This window comes from Coregonus lavaretus (genome assembly GCF_964263955.1).
Source record: "Coregonus lavaretus genome assembly, chromosome: 11".
NCBI lineage: Eukaryota > Metazoa > Chordata > Actinopteri > Salmoniformes > Salmonidae > Coregonus > Coregonus lavaretus.
This window is the reverse complement of record NC_139998.1, coordinates 13,379,908-13,391,884: the sequence shown is the minus strand read 5'-3', so window position 1 is coordinate 13,391,884 and position 11,977 is coordinate 13,379,908. Positions and strand designations below refer to the sequence as shown.

The 11,977-nt window shown below is 47.2% G+C and overlaps 1 protein-coding gene across 1 annotated transcript; it reads left to right on the top strand.

Annotated features, from left to right (window-relative positions):
- Positions 1-257: 257 nt before the first annotated feature.
- On the top strand, positions 258-2,872 carry LOC311136730 (E3 SUMO-protein ligase ZBED1-like). Its single transcript, XM_084170990.1, has 3 exons — positions 258-827; positions 1,324-1,952; positions 2,037-2,872. Exons 1-3 carry the CDS (start codon positions 269-271, stop codon positions 2,427-2,429), a joined length of 1,581 nt encoding a protein of 526 aa, XP_084027116.1. The 5' UTR covers positions 258-268; the 3' UTR covers positions 2,430-2,872.
- Positions 2,873-11,977: the final 9,105 nt, after the last annotated feature.

Sequence of the window (11,977 nt, the reverse complement as noted above, 5' to 3'; positions counted from 1 at the left end):
TGACACAGCTGATACTTTAATATCGAAGAGGAACAGCACGTCGGTGGTGTGGAACTATTTTGGTTTTAAAAAAGAAGATGCTGAGCAGCGTCAGGTGTTGTGCAGAGCATGCCGTGCTCCGATTGCTACTTCACGGGGTAACACTACAAACCTGTTTCAGCACTTAAAAAAATACCACAAATCAATGCATGACAGTTGTATGACCAAAATGCCGAGCATCAGTGCGCGAGACAAGCCAAATACCTCAAGACAGGGATCACTGACAGAAATGTTCGAAAGTGTCACTCCGTATGAACGTAATTCAAAACGGCACGGAGAAATCACTCGGACAATAACCGAGTTCATAGCCAAAGATATGATGCCTCTCAGCACGGTGACCAAGCCTGGGTTCATGGCATTAATACATACGCTTGATAAACGTTACAGTATACCCTCCCGCACATACTTCAGTCAGACTGCCATACCGGAGCTGTACAAAAAGTGCAAAGAGAAAGTCGCCGCGGAACTTAAAACGGTGGAGTTTTTTGCTAGCACTACTGATATGTGGTCAAGCCGCACAGCTGAGCCGTACCAGAGTCTTACAGTCCATTTTATTGATGAAGATTTCAACCTCCGAGCTCGCTGCCTACAAACTACCTACTTCCCAGACGATCACACAGGGGAAAATATTGCAGCCGGCCTGAGAGAAGGGCTTGTCAGCTGGGATCTCCACGAGGAGAATCACGTCTGCATCACGACGGACAACGCGTCGAATATGGTGCTTGCTGCGCGGCTTAATGAATGGACGAGGCTCCAATGTTTTGGCCACAGATTACATCTTGCCATTGGTAAGTTATCGTGTGTGTGTGTGTGTGTGTGTGTGTGTGTGTGTGTGTGTTTGTGTGTGTGTGTGTGTGTGTGTGTGCGCGAGTGCGAGAGAGAGAGATGCGTCGATTAGTAAAGCTGAATATACAAATATATATAAATGATATTATATAAATCGGATGGGATTAAATAAATTCATACTTCCACTCCTTTTCTAATATGTAAATTCATTTTACTTGCTTATATCATATGTCTGTCTGTGGTGGAATGCCCACCTGCATTTTTTTTCTTTTCTTGTTTTTGTTTTTTACATGTTTTTTTAGTGTTTATGAGAGAGAGAGAGAGAGAAAGAGAGAGAGAATTGACATGCAAATAAAGACCCTTTGAATTGAGAGAGAGAGAGAGGATGTGTTGTGGATGTGTGTATTTCAGAATTACAGCTAATTTGAGTGTGTAATAGTGAGAGCCTTGTATCAAAACTCAAATTGTGTGTAATACACTACTTTTTATTTCTTTTAGAAAATGCACTCAAAGATGACAGAGTGTCAAGGGCAACAGCACTGTGCAGGAAGCTGGTGGGGCACTTTTCCCACAGTTGGAAGAAGAAAGCAGCCCTGACGGAGGCACAGAGAGAGCTCAAACTCCCTGAGCACAACCTCATAACGGAGTGCCCAACAAGATGGGGTTCTAAAGAAATGATGATTGCCAGAGTGCTTGAACAGGCCAAAGCCATTTCTCAGGTATTGTCTGGAGATCGATATGCACGCTCCCTTATCCCAACCTGGCAGGATATTGACGTGTTGGAGTCGATTCACAAGGCACTGCATCCTCTACTGGAGTTTACTGATGCTCTTTCTGGAGAGGAGTATGTAAGCATCTCCTACCTCAAGCCAGTTCTCCACCTTTTTGCCACATCAGTCCTGGCTGAAGATGCTGAGGACACTGACCTGACTAAATCAATAAAAACCAAAGTCCTAGCATACCTCAATAACAAATATGGAGACCCAAACATCCAGGAGCTTTTGGATGTTGCCTGTTTCCTGGACCCTAGGTTCAAAATACAGTACATCAGTACAGACAACATCCCTGCTATCAAGACTCGTCTGAAGACAGAGATAGTAGACTTGGCACAACGTACATATCATTGGGTAAATAATTATGTATTTCACAAAAACAAAAATTTTCTGTAAAATCTAACTGGAAAACTAATGGCTGTTGTTTTCATCTAATAGGAGAAGAGGTCTCGTACTGAAACTGTTCAGATGCCTCAAAGTGCACAGTCCTTGGGGGAAAAGACGAAGAGGTCTCTTGGCAGTTTTTTCAAGACCAGTTCAGCCTCTCCTTCTTTGCCTGTAAATCTTGAAGATGTCGCAGAGGCAGAGATAAACAATTACCTGATGACTCCTACCATTGATGGAGAAGATGATCCATTGGCTTGGTGGAGGGTGCACAAGATCAGCTACCCACAGTTGTGCACCATGGCACGCAAGTATCTTTGTGTACCTGCTACAAGCGCTCCCTCAGAGCGTCTTTTTAGCACAGGAGGGAATATTGTGACTTGCACTCGCTCAGCCTTGAAGCCAGAAAAAGTCAATATTCTGGTTTTCTTAGCAAAAAACCTGTGAGCCACTGAGAACAGAACTGTTGGATAAGTATGGCTGGCAGTGCCATACTCGTAGTGAACTTTAGTCTGTGTGGTGTGTTATTGTTGTGTACTTGAGATAAGTGAGGCTCATCTATTTTATATTATAATATTCAAATCGTTTATAAAAAATAGTTTGTCTAAATTAAAAGTGCATTTCTCATTTTTTATTTATAACTTTATTTACTTTGATTTTACAAAATATTTTCAAAGCAAATTCCTTGTTTCAGTTGTGTGAAATGTTACTGACTTGGGAGCAGTAAGATACATACAATTTAAAATTATTTTTTTCTTAAGACTGTACCTTTTGCACACAGTGTTTACAAAGTTCATGCCTTTGTTTAAATTATTTAAATGCACAGTGGCAAAGCCACAGATGTTTCTGTAATGAGCAGTTCAATAAAAATGTCATTTATTTCAAGTCATACATGTTTGAATTTAATTCTAACAAATAGACCCAGCCTATGGGAAAGAACATTTCACACTAAATGTATATACTATTGTGTTGGTCATATTTAAATCATTCATTATGTTTTGTAGGGGAAAAAGGATAAATAAATTAAATCGCATATTAAATCGCAATCGCAATATTGGGGGCAAAAAATCGCAATTAGATTATTTTCCAAAATCGTTCAGCCTTAGCTCAAACGGTTAGAAACAGACTCCATGAGGGTGGTATGAGGGCCCGACGTCCACAGGTGGGGGTTGTGCTTACAGCCCAACACCGTGCAGGACGTTTGGCATTTGCCAGAGAACACCAAGATTGGCAAATTCGCCACTGGCGCCCTGTGCTCTTCACAGATTAAAGCAGGTTCACACTGAGCACATGTGACAGACGTGACAGAGTCTGGAGACGCCGTGGAGAACGTTCTGCTGCCTGCAACATCCTCCAGCATGACCGGTTTGGCAGTGGGTCAGTCATGGTGTGGGGTGGCATTTCTTTGGGGGGCCGCACAGCCCTCCATGTGCTCGCCAGAGGTAGCCTGACTGCCATTAGATACCGAGATGAGATCCTCAGACCCCTTGTGAGACCATATGCTGGTGCGATTGGCCCTGGGTTCCTCCTAATGCAAGACAATGCTAGACCTCATGTGGCTGGAGTGTGTCAGCAGTTCCTGCAAGAGGAAGGCATTGATGCTATGGACTGGCCCGCCTGTTCCCCAGACCTGAATCCAATTGAGCACATCTGGGACATCATGTCTCGCTCCATCCACCAACGCCAAGTTGCAAAACAGACTGTCCAGGAGTTGGCGGATGCTTTAGTCCAGGTCTGGGAGGAGATCCCTCAGGAGACCATCCGCCACCTCATCAGGAGCATGCCCAGGCGTTGTAGGGAGGTCATACAGGCACGTGGAGACCACACACACTACTGAGCCTCATTTTGACTTGTTTGAAGGACATTACATCAAAGTTGGATTAGCCTGTAGTGTGGTTTTCCACTTTAATTTTGAGGGTAACTCCAAATCCAGACCTCCATGGGTTGATCAATTTGATTTCCATTGATTGAGATTTTGTGTGATTTTGTTGTCCGCACATTCAACTATGTATAGAAAAAAGTATTTAATAAGATTATTTCATTCATTCAGATCTAGGATGTGTTGTTTAAGTGTTCCCTTTATTTTTTTTCAACACAGCAGACTCTCAAACATACAGTAAATTGAGAAATCACGTAACTAACCTAAACAAAAAGAAGAAGAAACTACACTATTGAACAAAGATAAATTATATAAAGAATGATAGTAAAAAGCTCTGGAGTACTTTAAACGAAATTCTAGGCAAAAAAGCAAACTCGGCTCCATCCTTCATTGAGGCAGATGGCTTGTTCATAACAAAACCCTTTGATATTGCCAACCACTTTAACCTCTTAAGGATCTGATCCTTTTTTTCAATTTTCGCCTAAAATGACATACCCAAATCTAACTGTGTCACGGTTTCGGCCGAGGCTGCTCCTCTTCCTTGTTCGGGCAGGCTTCGGCGGTCGTCGTCTCCGGAGTACTAGCTGTCACCGTTCTATGTTTCATGTTCGTTTGGTTTTGTCTGTTCTTAACACCTGTCCCTTATTTGGGTCTTAATTGTTTTCCCTATTTAGTTGCTTGTGTTTGGGTCAGGTGTTATGCGTTATTGTTTTGTGTCAGCTGTATCAGTCTCTCGTGGTTGTATTTTTCGAGAGTTTGCACTGCGTGCGCTTCTTTCTTGTTTTCCGCACAGTGTTTCAGTGCGTAATTGTGCGCCACCCGGTTGGGGAGGCTATTTTGTCCTATTCTTGGATTTACTAAAGGGTTTAACGTCATCCTGGTTCCTGCGTTTGATTCCACACACACACCACTCTGACAGAATAACGCATCACATGGAATCAGCAGGAACGACCTCACCAACAGCTGCGATGGATGAACGTCTGCGGGGTCAGGAGGACCGCATCAACCAGGTCTGCCATGCGCTGGAAGGTGTTATGAATACCCTCCACCGATGGGAGACCAGCGGGGTGCCCACGCCACCCCGAGCCGAACCAGCTCCATCGGCCAGCCCTCCTCCCTCGTCTCCGGAACCTAGTGGGATTCGGCTCTCGCTCCCGAGGGCATACGACGGCTCCACTGCCGGGTGTCAAGGGTTCCTGCTACAGGTGGAGCTCTACCTCGCCACCGTACACCCGGCGCCCTCGGGACACGAGAGCGTCTCAGCCCTCATCTCCTGTCTCACCGGCAAGGCGTTGGAGTGGGCCAACGCCGAGTGGAGGAGAATGGACGCCGCTACTACGAACTATGCGGAGTTCTCCCGCCGCTTCCGTGCTGTGTTCGACCATCCACCAGAGGGGAAGGCGGCGGGGGAGCGTCTATTCTACCTCCGACAGGGGATGAGGAGCGCCCAGGACTTTGCCTTGGAGTTTCGGACCCTAGCGGCCGATGCAGGGTGGAATGAGCGGGCCCATATCGACCACTTTCGCTGCAGCCTCCGGGAGGACGTCCAGCGAGAGTTGGCGTGCAGGGACACATCGTTGACTTTCGACCAGCTTGTCGACATGGCCATCCGGCTGGATACCCTGCTCGCCACCCGTGGGCGCCCCGGAGGGGGGGGTTCGCCCATTCCACTCTCCAGCACCTCCGAGCCAAGCCCTATGGAGCTCGGTGGTGCTGGCGCTAGGGAACGCAGCAGGAGGAGCCCGAGGGGACCCGGTCCTTGCACTAATTGTGGCCGTGGAGGGCACACCGCGGCTAGGTGCTGGGGTGGGTCCTCTGGTGAGGGAGAAGGCAGGTCACGCATTGGGGGGACCTCCCAGGTGAGTAGGCGCCCTGCTTACCCAGAGCTTTCTGTCGTGCACCTAACCTTGCCTGTTTGTTTCCCACAGGTTGCACCTCGTTCCCAGCATAAGGCGCTGGTAGATTCAGGCGCAGCTGGGAATTTTATAGATCGCCAGTTCTGTATAGAGTTAGGGATTCCCCTCCTTCCAGTTGATAAGCCTTTTCCCGTTCATGCCCTAGATAGCCGTCCGTTAGGGTCTGGGTTGATTAGGGAAGTCACAGCGCCCCTTCAGATGATGGCGCAGGAGGGGCATGAGGAGATAATCCAGCTCTATCTGATTGACTCTCCTGCGTATCCGGTAGTGCTGGGTCTTCCCTGGTTGATGACTCATGACCCTATTATTAGGTGGCGAGAGAAAGCTCTTAAAGGGTGGTCTGCTCAATGTGAGGGGCGGTGTCTGGGTGTTTCCATAGGGGCGACCTCGGTGGAGAGTCCGAATCTAATGCCAGCACTGCAGATTCCCCCTGAGTATGAGGACTTGGCACTGGTGTTCAGTAAGACTAGGGCAGCGCAGCTGCCGCCTCATAGACAGGGGGATTGTGCGATAGATCTCCAGTCAGGAGCAGCTCTCCCGCGGAGCCATGTGTATCCCTTGTCTCAAGAGGAGAGAAAGGCTATGGAGACGTACATTTCTGAGTCTCTTGGACAAGGATACATACGGGCCTCTACTTCACCCGCTTCCTCTAGTTTCTTTTTTGTGAAGAAAAAGGATGGAGGTCTGCGCCCGTGTATTGATTACCGCGGTCTCAATCAGATCACAGTGAAGTACAGCTATCCACTTCCTCTGATTGCGACTATGACGGAGTCACTACACGGTGCGCAGTTCTTTACAAAATTGGATCTTAGGAGCGCATATAACTTGGTGCGCATTCGAAAGGGCGATGAATGGAAGACAGCGTTTAGCACGACTTCCGGACACTACGAGTATCTAGTCATGCCATATGGGTTGATGAATGCTCCCTCAGTCTTCCAATCCTTCGTCGATGAGATTTTCCGGGACATGCAGGGACAGGGAGTAGTTGTGTACATCGACGACATTCTGGTGTATAGTCCTACCCGTGCTGAGCATGTAGCCCTGGTGCGCCGAGTATTGAGGAGGCTGTTGGAGCATGACCTATATGTCAAGGCAGAGAAATGTATGTTTTTCCAGAGGTCGGTCTCCTTTCTGGGTTACCAGTTATCTGCGTCAGGGGTGAAGATGGAGGTAGACCGGGTGACAGCTGTGCGTAATTGGCAGACCCCAACCACTGTGAAGGAGGTGCAACGGTTCTTGGGTTTTGCGAATTATTACCGGAGGTTTATCCGGGGTTTTGGACAGGTGGCAGCTCCCATAACGTCTCTGTTAAAGGGGGGTCCGGTGCGCTTGCGGTGGTCAGCTGAGGCGGACAGGGCATTTGGGAGACTGAAGGACCTGTTTACCTCGGCGCCGGTGTTGGCGCATCCGGATCCCTCTTTACCGTTCCAAGTGGAGGTGGACGCGTCAGAGGCCGGGATAGGGGCCGTTCTTTCCCAGCGTTCTGGCACTCCACCAAAACTCTGTCCCTGTGCGTTCTACTCTAAGAAGCTCAGTCCGGCGGAACGGAATTACGACGTAGGAGACAGGGAGCTGTTAGCCGTGGTACAGGCCCTAAAGGTGTGGCGGCATTGGCTCGAGGGGGCTCAACACCCTTTCCTCATTCTAACTGACCATCGTAACCTGGAGTACATCCGGGCAGCTAGGAGACTGAATCCTCGCCAGGCTCGCTGGACTATGTTCCTAGCCCGGTTTGTGTTTAAGATCACATACATCCCTGGGTCCCAGAACGGGAAGGCAGATGCGCTGTCTCGGCGGTATGACGCAGAGGAGAGGTCAGTTGAGTCCACGCCCATACTACCGGAGTCTTGTCTGGTTGCTCCGGTGGTGTGGGAGGTTGATGGTGAGATCGAGCGGGCGTTACGCACCGACCCGAGTCCTCCACAGTGTCCTGTGGGTCGGACGTACGTTCCGCTCGAGGTACGCGATCGCCTCATTTGTTGGGCTCATACGTCCCCCTCCTCTGGCCATCCGGGTATCGGCCGGACAGTGCACTGCCTTAGCACGAAGTACTGGTGGCCAACGTTAGCTAGGGATGTGAGGATTTATGTCTCCTCCTGTTCGGTGTGTGCCCAGTGTAAGGCACCCAGACATTTGCCCAGGGGTAAGTTACAACCCCTGCCTATTCCACAACGACCCTGGTCCCACCTCTCGGTGGATTTTGTTACCGACCTTCCCCCCTCACAGGGGAATACTACCATCCTGGTCGTTGTGGATCGGTTCTCTAAGGCCTGTCGTCTCCTTCCCATGCCGGGTCTACCCACTGCCCTACAGACCGCTGAGGCTCTGTTCACCCATGTCTTCCGGCATTACGGGGTACCCGAGGATATAGTGTCTGACCGAGGCCCCCAGTTCACCTCTAGAGTGTGGAGAGCATTTATGGAACGGTTGGGGGTTTCGGTAAGCCTTACCTCGGGGTACCACCCGGAGAGTAATGGGCAGGTTGAACGTGTCAACCAGGATGTGGGTAGGTTTCTGAGGTCATACTGTCAGGGCCGGCCGGAGGAGTGGGCGAGATATGTGCCCTGGGCCGAGATGGCACAGAACTCTCTTCGCCACTCCTCCACCCAACTAACCCCTTTTCAGTGTGTGTTAGGGTACCAGCCGGTTCTGGCACCATGGCATGAGAGCCAGATCGAGGCCCCCGCTGTGGATGAGTGGGTGCGGCGCTCGGAGGAGACGTGGGACGCTGCACACGTCCATCTGCAGCGTGCCATACGTCGACAGAAGACGAGCGCCGACCTACACCGCAGTGAGGGGCCAGTGTACGCACCTGGAGATCGAGTCTAGCTCTCAACCAGAAACCTGCCCCTCCGCCTGCCCTGCCGGAAGCTGGGTCGGCGGTTTGTGGGGCCATTTAAAGTCCTGAGGAGATTGAACGAGGTGAGTTATAGGTTAGAACTACCTGTTGATTACAAAAACATTAACCCCTCGTTCCATGTGTCTCTCCTCAGGCCGGTGGTAGCTGGTCCACTCCAGGACTTTGAGATTGAGGAGACTCCTCCGCCCCCGTTGGACATCGAGGGGGCTCCGGCGTACACCGTGAGGTCCATCCTGGACTCTAGACGCCGGATGGGGGGTCTTCAATATCTCGTGGAGTGGGAGGGGTACGGCCCGGAGGAGCGGTGCTGGGTGCCTAGGAGGGACGTATTAGACCAGTCCTTACTGACCGATTTCCATCGGGGTCATCCTGCGCGCCCTGCTCCGCGTCGTCCGGGTCGTCCCCGAGCTCCGGGTCGGCGCACGGCTGGAGCCGCGCGTCAAGGGGGGGGGTACTGTCACGGTTTCGGCCGAGGCTGCTCCTCTTCCTTGTTCGGGCAGGCTTCGGCGGTCGTCGTCTCCGGAGTACTAGCTGTCACCGTTCTATGTTTCATGTTCGTTTGGTTTTGTCTGTTCTTAACACCTGTCCCTTATTTGGGTCTTAATTGTTTTCCCTATTTAGTTGCTTGTGTTTGGGTCAGGTGTTATGCGTTATTGTTTTGTGTCAGCTGTATCAGTCTCTCGTGGTTGTATTTTTCGAGAGTTTGCACTGCGTGCGCTTCTTTCTTGTTTTCCGCACAGTGTTTCAGTGCGTAATTGTGCGCCACCCGGTTGGGGAGGCTATTTTGTCCTATTCTTGGATTTACTAAAGGGTTTAACGTCATCCTGGTTCCTGCGTTTGATTCCACACACACACCACTCTGACAAACTGCCTGTAGCTCAGGACTTGAAGCAAGGATATGCATATTCTTGATACCATTTTAAAGGAAACACTTTGAAGTTTGTGGAAATGTGAAATTAATGTAGGAGAATATAACACATTAGATCTGGTAATGTTCCATCATCTTTGAAATGCAAGAGGAAGGCCACAATATAATATTGCAGTTTAGGCGAAAAGTTTCAGATTGATCCAGTGAAGCATTGCAATACTGGACTATTTTGTATCAAGTCTGCCCAAATGTGCTATATTGGTCAATTGATACATTTTCAAGTACATAACTATAGAGAACATACAAAAATGATATGGTAATACAAAATGTAAGTTTACACATAACCAGGAATGTCATACATGATTGATCATTAGCTTATACACTAACTTTCACACAACTAGATGGCCAGGCGGGGTGGGTGTGGAGCCAGAGACAGCAGGGGTTCAAACTGTAGAACCCAGTTCCTACATTTGAATATAAAAATTGTTTTTTTCAAACAAAACTATGCTATATTTTATCTCTGGGACCCTTAGGATGACAAATCAGAGCAAGATTACTGAATATAAGTACATTATTTACTTTCAGAGGTGAATGTATCAAACCAGTTGTCGTGATAAGGTTTTTGTTGTTGTGCTCTCTCCTCAAACAATAGCATGGTATTTTTTCACTGTAATAGCTACTGTAAATTGAACAGTGCAGTTAGATTAACAAGAATTTAAGCTTTCTGCCCATATAAGACATGTCTATGTCCTGGAAAGTTTGCTGTTACTTACAACAGTCATGCTAATCACATTAGCGCAAGTTAGCTCAACCGTCCCGTATACGGGACACCGTTCCCATAGAGGTTAATAACTTTTTTATTGACAAGATTACCAAACTTAGGTATGACATGCAAAAATCAAATGCTGTGCCTTCATATTCATGCATAATGGACCAAATAATGAAAGACAAGAACTGTAGTATTGAGTTCCACAAAGTGGGTGTGGAAGACGTGAAAAACTTGTTGCTATCTATAAATGAGGACAAACCACCTGGGTAGACAACCTGGATGGTAAATTGCTGAGATTGGTAGCGGAATAAATTGTGACTCCTGTTTGCCACATCTTCAATTTAAGTCTAGAAGACGGTGTGTGCCCTCAGACATGGAGGGAGGCAAAGGTCATTCCGCTACCCAAGAATAGCAGAGCACCCGTTAATGGTTCAAACAGCCGACCAATCAGCCTGTTACAAGTGCTTGGCAAACTTTTGGAAAAAATTGTGTTTGATCAAATACAAAGTTAATTTACAGAAAATAAATGAACAACAGACTTTCAGCATACTTATTGGGAAGGGCAGTCAACATGCTTGGCACTGACACAAATGACTGATGATTGGCTGGAAGAAATTGATAGTAAAACGATTGTGGGAGCTGTTTTGTTAGACTTTAGTGCAGCCTTTGATGTTATTGATCATAATATATTGCTAAAAAAACGTAGGTGTTATGGAATTGCATCCTCTGCCTTATTATGGAGTGAGAGTTACCCATCTAATACAACACAGAGGGTTTTGGTTAATGTAAGCCTCTCTCATGCAAATTTAGATGAGTGTTGTGTACCGCAGGGCAGCCGGCTAGGACCATTATTGTTTTCTGTTTTTACAAATGAACTTCCACTGACCTTGAATAAAGCCTGTGTGTCTACAGTGCCTTCGGAAAGTATTCAGACCCCTTGACTTTTTCCACATTTTGTTACATTACAGCCTTATTCTGAAATTGATTAAATAAATAAAAATCTCAGCAATCTACACACAATACCCCATATGACAAAGTGAAAACAGTTTTTTTTTCTCATTTATAAAATAAAAATAAAGAAATAAATACCTTATTTACATACAGTTCCAGTCAAATGTTTGGACACACCTACTCATTCAAGGGTTTTTCTTTATTTTCACTATTTTCTACATTGTAGAATAATAGTGAAGACATCAAAACAATGAAATAACACATATGGAATCATGTAGTAACCAAAAAAGTGTTAAACAAATCAAAATATATTTTATATTTGAGATTCTTCAAAGGAGCCACCCTTTGCCTTGATGACAGCTTTGCACACTCTTCGCATTTTCTCAACCATTTCAATTAACAGGTGTGCCTTCTTAAAAGTTAATTTGTGTAATTTCTTTCCTTCTTAATGCGTTTGAGCCAACCAGTTGTGTTGTGACATGGAAGGGAGGGTGTACAGAAGATAGCCCTATTTGGTAAAACACCAAGTCCATATTATGGTAAGAACAGCTCAAATAAGCAAAGAGAAACGACAGTCCATCATTACTTTAAGATATGAAGGTCAGTCAATACGGAACATTTCAAGAACTTTGAAAGTTTCTTCAAGTGTAGTTGCAAAAACCATCAAGCGCTATGATGAAACTGGCTCTCATGAGGACCACCACAGGAAAGGAAGACCCAGAGAGGATAAGTTCATTAGAGTTACCAGCCTC

Excerpts from the sequence above, each read along its gene's own strand:
- LOC311136730 (XM_084170990.1), top strand. The coding sequence starts at position 269 with ATGTTCGAAAGTGTCACTCCGTATGAACGTAATTCAAAACGGCACGGA. Across the intron at positions 828-1,323 it reads CAGATTACATCTTGCCATTG|AAAATGCACTCAAAGATGAC; the intron begins GTAAGTTATCGT and ends TATTTCTTTTAG. Across the intron at positions 1,953-2,036 it reads CACAACGTACATATCATTGG|GAGAAGAGGTCTCGTACTGA; the intron begins GTAAATAATTAT and ends TTCATCTAATAG.